The 11,356-nt window shown below is 46.4% G+C and overlaps 1 protein-coding gene across 1 annotated transcript; it reads left to right on the top strand.

Moving 5' to 3' along the window:
* The first annotated feature begins 689 nt into the window (after window positions 1–689).
* LOC114784898 (dnaJ homolog subfamily C member 7-like) lies at window positions 690–11,068 on the top strand. Its single transcript, XM_028970746.1, has 14 exons — window positions 690–814; window positions 2,202–2,290; window positions 5,375–5,499; window positions 5,592–5,705; window positions 5,787–5,861; window positions 5,957–6,075; window positions 6,162–6,315; window positions 7,818–7,982; window positions 8,261–8,352; window positions 8,514–8,587; window positions 9,577–9,723; window positions 9,808–9,960; window positions 10,042–10,116; window positions 10,214–11,068. Exons 1-14 carry the CDS (start codon window positions 744–746, stop codon window positions 10,249–10,251), a joined length of 1,491 nt encoding a protein of 496 aa, XP_028826579.1. The 5' UTR covers window positions 690–743; the 3' UTR covers window positions 10,252–11,068.
* The last annotated feature ends 288 nt before the right edge of the window (window positions 11,069–11,356 follow it).

Below are 11,356 nucleotides of genomic sequence, written 5' to 3'. Positions count from 1 at the left end.
GTAAGTCGCTTTGGATAAAAGCGTCTGCTAAATAAAGTTAAGTAAAGTAAAGTCAGGTGACGTTCATGAACAAGTTCTGCCGCGATGATGTGTTTGATCTGTATAGATTATCATAGAAAGGATAAAAAGCATCATTAATTCCCGTGCAGGACGTGCAGGTTCTTATGGCTGGAATTAGAGTTTTTCTCTCTTGATTCTCTATTTTCATCTTTTTTATTACATGTCTAGCCAATTCTCTACAGTTTTCTACTGACATTGGCCTGTTCCTGCAATCATTTTGCATATTAATCTTAAGGAACGGTGATAAATCATCGTTAAATATTGTGCCTCGCCCAGGCCTCGTACCGCTGTCTGTGAGTGCATTAATCCAACTGTCGGAGATCAATATGAAGATTTGTAAAATGGACATTCCCTCTTCCGTGGGTCCTCAGGTGTCCACCTCGGATCTTGGAATCTCCGGTCACGTTTGTCCTTGTGCGTCCCACAATGTGCTATTAACCTCACAGCAAAAAAAAACTGTTTCATTGTTTCTAATGACATTGGAATTTAATACAATTAATTAGTAATTGTTAATTAGTTTTTAACTCAACTTTTTTTAATGCGCGTCATTGAGAATGAGACGTGCTGGGGTGTGACGATGATGATGATGATGATGATCGACGGCCGCGCCCTTTCCGGCGCGGGCTGCGCTTCTTGTCCTCGCGGCGGAAGTGACGTAGAGACGACTCTCTGCGCGCTGGAACATGGCCGCGGTGGACTGCGACATGCCGGTGGACCCGGAGCGTCCGACCCTCGTCGCGGAGGACATGGAGCGGTACGGAGCCCCGTCACGGTCCCGGTCCCAGTTCCGGTCCCGGTTCCGGTTCCGTCACCGCGCGTCCCGACCGAACACACCTCCGCCGTGGCCTACTTACGCGCCGCATGGCTTTGTCCGAGCCCGCCTCGTATTCTCCTCTCGCGTCGATACTGCGCCACGAAGCCGGTGTCCCGTCCCGATACCGATCTGTCACCTGGATGCGACATTACTGACGTCACACGTCGTTACTCATTTTTATTGTAAACTACTTCCTTGTTTGGCGTTGTTTGGGTCACGTGATCCGTTCCAGATGTTTTTGGGGAGACCTTTAGAATATTTGGGGGTCTGCTGCTGTGAGAGTACGTGAAGGAGGGGGGGTTTGAATCGAGGAATCGTCAGCACGTTAAAATCGTTCGACGTCTTGTCCGGATTTGTCCAGATGACCTTGTCTTGGCGTCTTGGAGAAAGTCTGTGGTCTAGAAGCCCAGCGGGACCCCCCCCCCCCCTCCCCACGTCCCGGTCCAGACGTGACCTATAAAACTTAATCTGGACAAAACGACCCACTTCTCAGCTAGGCCGGAGTGGCCGGAGGCTCTCGCCAGCCTGGTGAATTAAATACGTTCATCTAACGTAACAAAATATAATTTACCCTGAGCCTTACTATCAGTAGTGACGGGGACCGACCCCCTGGTGTCTTCCTCGGGGACACTTACGGGGGACGTGGGATTTGGCGAGTGTGTTACACACTAGTCCACTAATAGCCATAAATGCGGCGTATTGTAATAAAAATAACATCATCCACGGGCGGGAGTTTGTGGATTGGTGGACGGTCGTAATTGTCGGACCAGCCTGGTTGGTGCCGAGTTCGTCAGACGGGGGAATTTCCCGTTTGCATGCTCGTCTCAGCTTGACTTGCACAGTTTTTTTTCACTTTATTCCTTGCTGTTACACATATTTTATGTTTTTTGTCAGACATAAAATTGTCATATTTGGTTATGTTTGCAATATTTGCATATTGATTATTGTATATTTGCAATACTGTGGTCTGTAGCAGTCGCTAAAAGTATTTCACTGCATATCATACCGTGTATGACTGTGTATGTGACAAATAAAATTTGAATTGATTGCTGATGTTTAAACTGACGCTACGATCGAATTTGTCTGTACGTTGTTGAGCGGAGAGACACGTTTGCCGTTTCGGGCGAACGTCCAAATCTGACCAATATCTATATAGAGCGCGATTAGCGCAGCGAGGTTGGTGCGACCTCTCAGGCCGGGGTTTATCTGGTGGGGGAAGCCCCGCACTCCTTCCCGTTCAATTCACTCGACTTCGTTCTCCGTATTTTATCAAGCGCAGGACGGTGTGGGATACGGTTGAACACTTATGCCGTTTGTTCTCTTTCAGCGAGGCGGAGACCTTCAAAGAGCAAGGGAACGCGTGTTACGTGAAGAAGGACTACTCCGAAGCCTTCAACTACTACACAAAGGCCATCGGTGAGAACGTAAAACCACAAACTCCCGATTTCCTGGTCGGAAGACTATTAATTAGACGTTGACGGCAAGAAATTGTTAGTGGCATTAAAAAAAAGTGCCAGTGTTGCGTAGAACGTACAACTCCCGCAACGGGTTACACGGGGCAGTGGTGGCCTAGCGGTTAAGGAAGCGGCCTCGTAATCAGAAGGTTGCCGGTTCGAATCCCGATCCGCCAAGGTGCCACTGAGCAAAGCACCGTCCCCACACACTGTCATGGCTGCCCACTGCTCACTCAGGGTGGTTAATGGATGGTTAAATACAGAGGACACATTTCACTGTGTGCACAGTGTGCTGTGCTGCAGTCTCTCACAATGACAATCACTTTCACTTTACACTGGTGAAGCTGGTGACAATATGAGTCCGATTCCAGTCAGCAAATTGTGTGTGTGTGTGTGGTCTGCAGGAAACAGAAAAATATAGATAAGCAAACATGCAACTGACATGATGCACAACAGAGATTAATAACACTGCTTACAGTAACCTAACATGCATCAGACAGTACAGGCATACATAAGCAGCTAACCAGCACTAAAAAAGTACTACACGGAATATATAAATATAAGCAGCTAACCAGCACTAGAAAATACTACCCGGAATATAAAAATATAAGCGGCTAACCACCACTAGAAGTTACTACCCGGAATATAAAAATATAAGCGGCTAACCAGCACTAGAAATTACTACTCGGAATATATAAATATAGGCGGCTAACCAGCACTAGAAATTACTACCCGGAATATAAAAATATAAGCGGCTAACCAGCACTAGAAATTACTACTCGGAATATATAAATATAGGCGGCTAACCAGCACTAGAAAATACTACCCGGAATATAAAAATATAAGCGGCTAACCACCACTAAAAAATACTACCCGGAATATAAAAATATTAGCGGCTAACCAGCACTAGAAATTACTACTCGGAATATATAAATATAGGCGGCTAACCAGCACTAGAGAATACTACCCGGAATATATAAATATAGGCGGCTAACCAGCACTAGAAAATACTACCCGGAATATAAAAATATAAGCGGCTAACCAGCACTAGAAATTACTACCTGGAATATAAAAATATAAGCAGGTAACCACCACTAGAAAATACTACCCGGAATATAAAAATATAAGCGGCTAACCACCACTAGAAATTACTACCCGGAATATAAAAATATAAGCGGCTAACCAGCACTAGAAAATACTACCCGGAATATAAAAATATAAGCGGCTAACCACCACTAGAAATTACTACCCGAAATATATAAATATAAGCGTCTAACCAGCACTAGAAATTACTACCCGGAATATATAAATATAAGCATCTAACCAGCACTAGAAATTACTACCCGAAATATATAAATATAAGCGGCTAACCAGCACTAGAAATTACTACCCGAAATATATAAATATAAGCGGCTAACCACCACTAGAAGTTACTACCCGGAATATAAAAATATAAGCGGCTAACCAGCACTAGAAATTACTACTCGGAATATATAAATATAGGCGGCTAACCAGCACTAGAAATTACTACCCGGAATATAAAAATATAAGCGGCTAACCAGCACTAGAAATTACTACTCGGAATATATAAATATAGGCGGCTAACCAGCACTAGAAAATACTACCCGGAATATAAAAATATAAGCGGCTAACCACCACTAAAAAATACTACCCGGAATATAAAAATATTAGCGGCTAACCAGCACTAGAAATTACTACTCGGAATATATAAATATAGGCGGCTAACCAGCACTAGAGAATACTACCCGGAATATATAAATATAGGCGGCTAACCAGCACTAGAAAATACTACCCGGAATATAAAAATATAAGCGGCTAACCAGCACTAGAAATTACTACCTGGAATATAAAAATATAAGCAGGTAACCACCACTAGAAAATACTACCCGGAATATAAAAATATAAGCGGCTAACCACCACTAGAAATTACTACCCGGAATATAAAAATATAAGCGGCTAACCAGCACTAGAAAATACTACCCGGAATATAAAAATATAAGCGGCTAACCACCACTAGAAATTACTACCCGAAATATATAAATATAAGCGTCTAACCAGCACTAGAAATTACTACCCGGAATATATAAATATAAGCGTCTAACCAGCACTAGAAATTACTACCCGAAATATATAAATATAAGCGGCTAACCACCACTAGAAAATACTACCCGAAATATATAAATATAAGCGGCTAACCACCACTAGAGAATACTACCCAGAATATATAAATATAAGCAGGTAACCAGCACTAGAAAATACTACCCGAAATATATAAATATAAGCGTCTAACCAGCACTAGAAATTACTACCCGGAATATATAAATATAAGCGGCTAACCAGCACTAGAAAATACTACCCGGAATATAAATATTGGCAGCTAGAACACAGGAAAGATTATTGAACCTCGTTAGTTTAGCACTAATACCAGGCAGAAATTAGCATGAGAATTAAATGAGTAACACACATTAAATGATTGACACATCACAAACAATCTCTCGGCATATGAAACATTATGAAAGGATAAACAATTCAACCACACGAGCGTGAACAAGCACTTCAGCACTTGCTTTTTTGTCATGAACGCACACCTTTACGTGTGAGGAAATAAGAAACGGCTAACTAAATCCGGTTCCGGCCACAGTGTGACATCAGATTTGTGCCAAAATTTTGAAACGGAACTTCCTGCGGCGTGCAGGACTTCCTTAATTACCGTAACGAAGATGCACACGGGACCGCAAATATGGAGCGAGGGTTTATGGGCAGCGGTGGCCTAGCGGTAAAGGAAGCGGCCCCGTTATCAGTAGGTCGCCGGTTCGAATCCCGACCCGCCAAGGTGCCACTGAGGTCCCCTTGATGAAGGTACCGTCCCCACACACTGCTCCCCGGCCACCTGTCATGGCTGCCCACTGCTCACTAAGGGTTATTGTTAAATACCGAGGACAAATTTCACTGTGTGCACCGTGTGCTGTGCTGCTGTGTATCACAATGACAATCACGTCACTTTATGTGTACGTTGTTTGGACAGATGCGTGCCCCAACAATGCCAGTTACTACGGAAACAGAGCGGCCACCCTCATGATGCTCTGCCGCTTCCGCGAGGCCCTGGAAGACTCCCAGCAGGCCGTGCGATTGGACGACTGCTTCATGAAGGTTCAATTCAAACACGAGTAGTTTTAATGAATTTATTTATTTTTATTGTTCTTTTAATTACGAAGCGACGTTTCCAACGATCTTCTCCACAGGGTCACCTCCGGGAGGGCAAGTGCCACCTGTCACTAGGCAACGCCATGGCCGCCGTCCGGTGCTTCCAGAAGGTCGTAGAACTCGATGCTGCCAACGCTCAGGCCCTGCAGGAGGTACGGGCCGGGCGACGCCTTCGCACGGCACCTGTGCTCCACGTGGCTCCTGTTTAAACAATGTTGTTTTCCACGTTTCAGCACAAAAATGCGACAGCGGTGCTGGAATATGAGAAGATGGCCGAGTTCGGGTTTGAGAAGAGGGATTTCCGGAAGGTAAGATGCTACCAGGATGGAGATTTGCCTCCCCGTTGACAGCGGGCCCTGTTAAAAGTCGCGGCGTGTCCCTCCTGCGCCCCCTGCTGTTTCAGGTGGTGTTCTGCATGGACCGTTCTCTGGAGCTGGCCCCGGCCTGCCACCGCTTCAAGATCCTGAAGGCCGAGTGCTTGGCCTTGCTCGGCCGCTACCCCGAGGCCCAGTCTGTGGCTAGGTGCGTATCCACGGCGCCTTGCCTCGGATTCGCCGCGCACCCGTACGTTTTCTCGCTTCATCGGCGGACTTTCCTCCCTCTCTCAGCGACATCTTGCGGGTGGACTCCACCAACGGCGACGCCCTGTACGTGCGAGGCTTGTGCCTGTATTACGAAGACTGCATTGACAAGGCCGTCCAGTTCTTCATGCAGGCTCTCCGCATGGCTCCAGACCATGAGAAGGCCCGGCTGGCGTGCCGAGTGAGTGTCACCATTCACAGGGACAGTCCCCCTGGAGACACTCGAGGTTAAGCGTCAGGGACACAATAAGTGGGGTTTCAACCTGGTACTTTGTGGTCTTCTGGTTCATAGGCAGTGTTAGGCACATTACTTTATAGTAGGGATGTTCGAAAATATCGATACAGCAATGTATTGCAATATTTTACATGGTGATATTGTATCAATACAGGAACGTCCAATATCTAGAGTTCTCGATTACGGCATCTTGTACTTCAGCTCCGTTTTTTTACGTTTTCAGCGGACTGTAGAATATCACGGTATGTACAGTATCGCAAGATCCTAGCCAATACACACCCCTACTTACGTGGCAGGGGAGATACAGTGATCAAGTGAAAGTGAAGTGATTGTCACATGTGATACACAGCAGCACAGCACACGATGCACACAGTGAAATTTGTCCTCTGAATTTATCCCATCACCCTGAGTGATGACCGCCATGACCGGCGCCCGGGGACCAGTGTGTGGGGATGGTGCTTTGCTCAGTGGCACCTCAGTGGTACCTTGGCAGGTCGGGATTCGAACCGGCAACCTTCTGATTACGGGGGCCACTTCCTTAACCGCTAGGCCACCACTGCACCACTGGAAGTGGTTCACCAGGGCGAGGCTCAGCCATTACACTCCGGCTGCACTGACCCCTGCGAATTCGCCAAAACCACGACCGTATTTTTGGGGGCGGCGGTGGCCTGACTACTAAGGAAGCGGCCCCGTATTCAGAAGGTGGCCAGTTCGAATCCCGACCCGCCAAGGTACCCCTGAGCAAAGCACCGTACTTTTAGTTACAGTTACTAGTTAATTGGGTTTGTGCCGTGTGAGATGATGAGAGGAGCTTCGTCAGGTTTGGATTACTCATTAGAAAATGTGGATGAAGACTGCGTTCCAGGGTAAATAGCTGGTCACCTGTGGCCGGTCAGGGGAAAATAACTTCATTACAACAACGCGCCGCACGTTAATGTCAGTAATGGCACCGCAACCATGGGAACAGTCGCTGTTTAGATTACTGTATCGCAATGCCGCTGTTACCGTCACTGTTTATCGCCGACTGACTACTACCACGCTTCACGACTGAAGCTGTCGGTCAGAAAGCGAAAATAGTGCCCACGGAATCTGCGGCATAATCATGATGGTGCCGATATGCTCCACCGCGGTATTTTTTATTTTTTTTTCTTTCCCCATTTGCTTTTTGGTGCCTTCTGATGTTTAGATGTAGCTGCATTGACTGATTTAGCAGTAGCCTAGTGGGGTAACACACTCGCCTATGGACCAGAAGACCCAGGTTCAAACCCCACTTACTACCATCGTGTCCCTGAGCAAGACACTTAACCCTGAGTGTCTCCAGGGGGGGACTGTCCCTGTAAATACTGATTGTAAGTCGCTCTGGATAAGGGCGTGTGGTGTAAATAAGTGTCCTCGTCTCTAATCGGACGTGAAGTGCTGCCCACTAGCCTCCCATTTCACCCAATCAGAACGCGAAAGCCCTCAAGGCCAAGAAGGAGGAGGGGAACCAGGCCTTCAAGGACCGTGATTACGACGCCGCCTACAAGCTGTACAGCGAGGCGCTGATGATCGACCCCAACAACATCAAAACCAACGCCAAACTCTACTGCAACCGTGCCACGGCCGGATCAAAGGTATGGCAGGGAGTTGTTCTACCTAACGTCACGTTTAAGGGTGTTGTAATGAATCTCGACGTCGATGCATCGCGATGCAGACGTGGACTATTCTGCATGGATGACGTGCAGAACATAGTCGATTATGCCATAATAACGTTGTTTGGTGGTTTCCTACTTAGAAAGTAGCGACTGTGGCGGCCTGATCTGAGTGCAGCGCCGCTCCGGGTCGGAGTTCGAATTTCAGTTGTCAAAATTGCTGCATGGACTGAATCTAATGGAATTGTTGTTTCCGCCAGCTGAAAAGACTGGAGCAGGCCATCGAAGACTGCAGCAGCGCCATAAAGCTGGACGAGACGTACATCAAGGCCTATCTGAGGAGAGCGCAGTGGTCTGTACTGAATACTCAACCTCTGACGGCTGTTAATCGCTCAGTCTCCCCATAAAAATGAAACGTTCTGATGAGGTCTGCAGAATCTCGCTTCTTTCTTTTCAGTATGAACCATGCTGTAACATTGGAAATCTTTTTTTTTTATTTTTTTTTTCTTATAGTTATATGGACATGGAGCAGTATGAGGAAGCAGTTCGAGATTACGAGAAGGTCTACCACACAGAGAAGACTAAAGGCAAGTGTAGTGTGGCATTGCACGTAGCCATGGGGGTCGATAGGAAAATTTGCCAAATGCTACTATCGATCCCATTCCTTGTGGATTCTGGGATCATTGCCTACACAGTATAAATGAAAGCATTTTGGTGCCAACCAAAAAGCTTGCTGCTCTTCTGGATGCATGGTCACAGCCCGGTGGCGCCGGGGGTCAAGTTTAATGCCATCTGAAATGGATCATCTGAAATGATGAAACGAACGCTTCAGTTCAGAAAATGGCAGTTAAAGTTCACTCGAACGCTGAGAACCTAATAGAGTTTTAATGCTGCGTCGAAATCGTTAAATGTTTTAACATGTTCGCTCCGTGATTTTTTTTGAGTTTCGGAGGGTGGCGTCCATGCATGTGACTAGAAGGAAAAAAATATTGATAGAGGAACCGATCAACAGTTCCAGTGCTTCACAAAATTAAAACCGGTTCTAAATCGCACGTCTCGCCATGTACAGTACAGGCCAAAAGTTTGGACACCTTCTCATTCAACGTTTTTTCTTTATCTTCACGACCATTTACGTTGGTAGATTCTCACTGAAGGCATCAAAACTATGAATGAACACATGTGGAGTTATGTACTTAACAAAAAAAGGTGAAATAAGTGAAAACATGTTTTATATTCTAGTTTCTTTGCTCTGATTACTGCTTTACACACTCTTGGCATTCTCTCGATGAGCTTCAAGAGGTCGTCACCTGAAATGCTTCTCCAACAGTCTTGAAGGAGTTCCCAGAGGTGTTTAGCACTTGTTGGTCCAGCTCACCCCAAACCATCTGGATTGGGTTCAGGTCCGGTGACTGTGGAGGTCAGGTCTCCACTTTTTGTTAAGTACAGAACTCCACATGTGTTCATTCATAGTTTTGATGCCTTCAGTGAGAATCTACCAACGTAAATGTTCATGAAGATAAAGAAAACACAGACTTGTACGTACAGCAGTTCTCTTATCTGGTTCCCTTTTTATCAGAGCATAAACACTTGCTGAAGAACGCCCAGCTGGAGCTGAAGAAGAGCAAAAGAAAAGATTACTACAAGGTGCTGGGCGTGGACAAAAACGCATCAGAGGACGAGATAAAGAAAGCGTACCGGAAGCGGGCGCTGATGCACCACCCAGGTGAGTGAGTGAGTGAGTGAGCGAGCGAGTATGAAAGGCGGCCGCGCCGAAATCCTCTGAAGCGAGTTTGTCTCTCTTTCTCAGATCGCCACAGCGGCGCGAGCGTGGAGGTGCAGAAAGAGGAGGAGAAGAAGTTCAAGGAGGTGGGCGAGGCCTTCACGGTGCTCTCTGACCCCAAGAAGAAGTCCCGCTACGACAGTGGCCAAGACCTGGACGACGACAACATGAACATGGGAGGTCTGTGCGCACCTTGACATCTAAAAAAACGTGCCGAGCTAATCGGATTCTGAGTGACTGCCGCCTTTTGCTTTAAACCAGATTTCGACGCGAACAACATCTTCAAGGCGTTCTTCGGCGGTGGACCAGGCGGCTTCAGCTTCGAGACCGGACAGTGTAGGTGTTCCTCTGCCAACGCGCCGCTCGTTTCACGAACGGGACCGAAGCTGCTCGATTTGAAAGTTCATTTTTGTTCTCTCTGTCCCTCCCAAAGCTTCCGGACCAGGAAACTTCTTTTTCCAGTTTGGCTAAGATGGCGGAGCTCCACCTCTCCATAAATGCTGCTACTTTGTTGATAACTGACGGACTCCATGGTTTTTTTGGCTCCCCTGTTCACCGTGCACACACCTGAAGAACCTAAATTAAACCTAAACCCATGCGGCAGACCCATGTCACCCATAATGTTCTACACCAGCCGTCTCATTATGAAGTATGAACTGAGCCACAGTGAGCAGTTGTAGGGTGTGTGTGTGTGTGTGTGTGTGTGTGTGTGTGTGAGCGACAGCATCCTACCCCCAACACAGTGATCTTTCCCACAATCCTCCGCTTCAGCCCACTGGTGACCACACCACAACCTTCTTGAATTGCCATCTTAATTTGCAGGGTTTTATCATGTATTTATATTTGTCATCTTTTTGGGTTTTCGTGTAACCTCGGGCTAATATTTGCGTTTCCTTTTGGAGGGTCGCGGGTTTTTCAGGTACGTGTGCGTTCTTCTTCTGGATGTTTTTCTTTTTACGTGACCACAGCATGTTCGGTGGTTCTCCGTCGGAGAGGAAAAGCCCGGTTGGCGCAGTGGCCTGCAGTCCGGGGGTTCTGCACCAAACGTTGCCTGGTCTGTGGACCTCATGCAGCACTTCGAGCAGAACCCATACCTGCCGAGAGTCTTGAGGTTCCGTAAATTTTACTCGCGTAATAAACTATTTGGCTATTTAGTTTTTATATTATTGTATATTCAAGATGTGGAAACCTGCCGTTTCTTTTCTTATAAGTGAATGAATAATTGGATTGATGTATCACGTATTTCTTTGAAAGCTTGTAAAATAAAAGTGTAAATGAGGAAAAAAAAGCATTGTTTTTGTAACACAGCGAGGTCCGACCATAAAACCTGCTCTATTGGACATGGCCTGGGAGCGAACGGGCATGTTCATGTCTTTTAAAGCTTCGTTTCGGCTGCGACTCCGGCTCCGGCTTTTTCTTTTCTAAATGCATTATCTTTATTTAAGCGTATGAGGTTTCTTTTTCCACTGTTCTATTAAAGCTGAATACATTTTAAATCTGGAACTGTGCACGGTCCCCTTTTTTTTTTTTTTACCGTGTGCAGTAACCTGGCTCCAGAACCAGGACTGGTAGTGGC

The sequence above is a fragment of the Denticeps clupeoides genome, chromosome 2 (assembly GCF_900700375.1).
Source record: "Denticeps clupeoides chromosome 2, fDenClu1.1, whole genome shotgun sequence".
Taxonomy (NCBI): Eukaryota; Metazoa; Chordata; class Actinopteri; order Clupeiformes; family Denticipitidae; genus Denticeps; species Denticeps clupeoides.
This window is presented reverse-complemented; position numbering and strand designations above follow the sequence as displayed.

Excerpts from the sequence above, each read along its gene's own strand:
- LOC114784898 (XM_028970746.1), top strand. The coding sequence starts at position 744 with ATGGCCGCGGTGGACTGCGACATGCCGGTGGACCCGGAGCGTCCGACC. Across the intron at positions 5,862-5,956 it reads AGAAGAGGGATTTCCGGAAG|GTGGTGTTCTGCATGGACCG; the intron begins GTAAGATGCTAC and ends CTGCTGTTTCAG. Across the intron at positions 8,588-9,576 it reads CCACACAGAGAAGACTAAAG|AGCATAAACACTTGCTGAAG; the intron begins GCAAGTGTAGTG and ends CCTTTTTATCAG.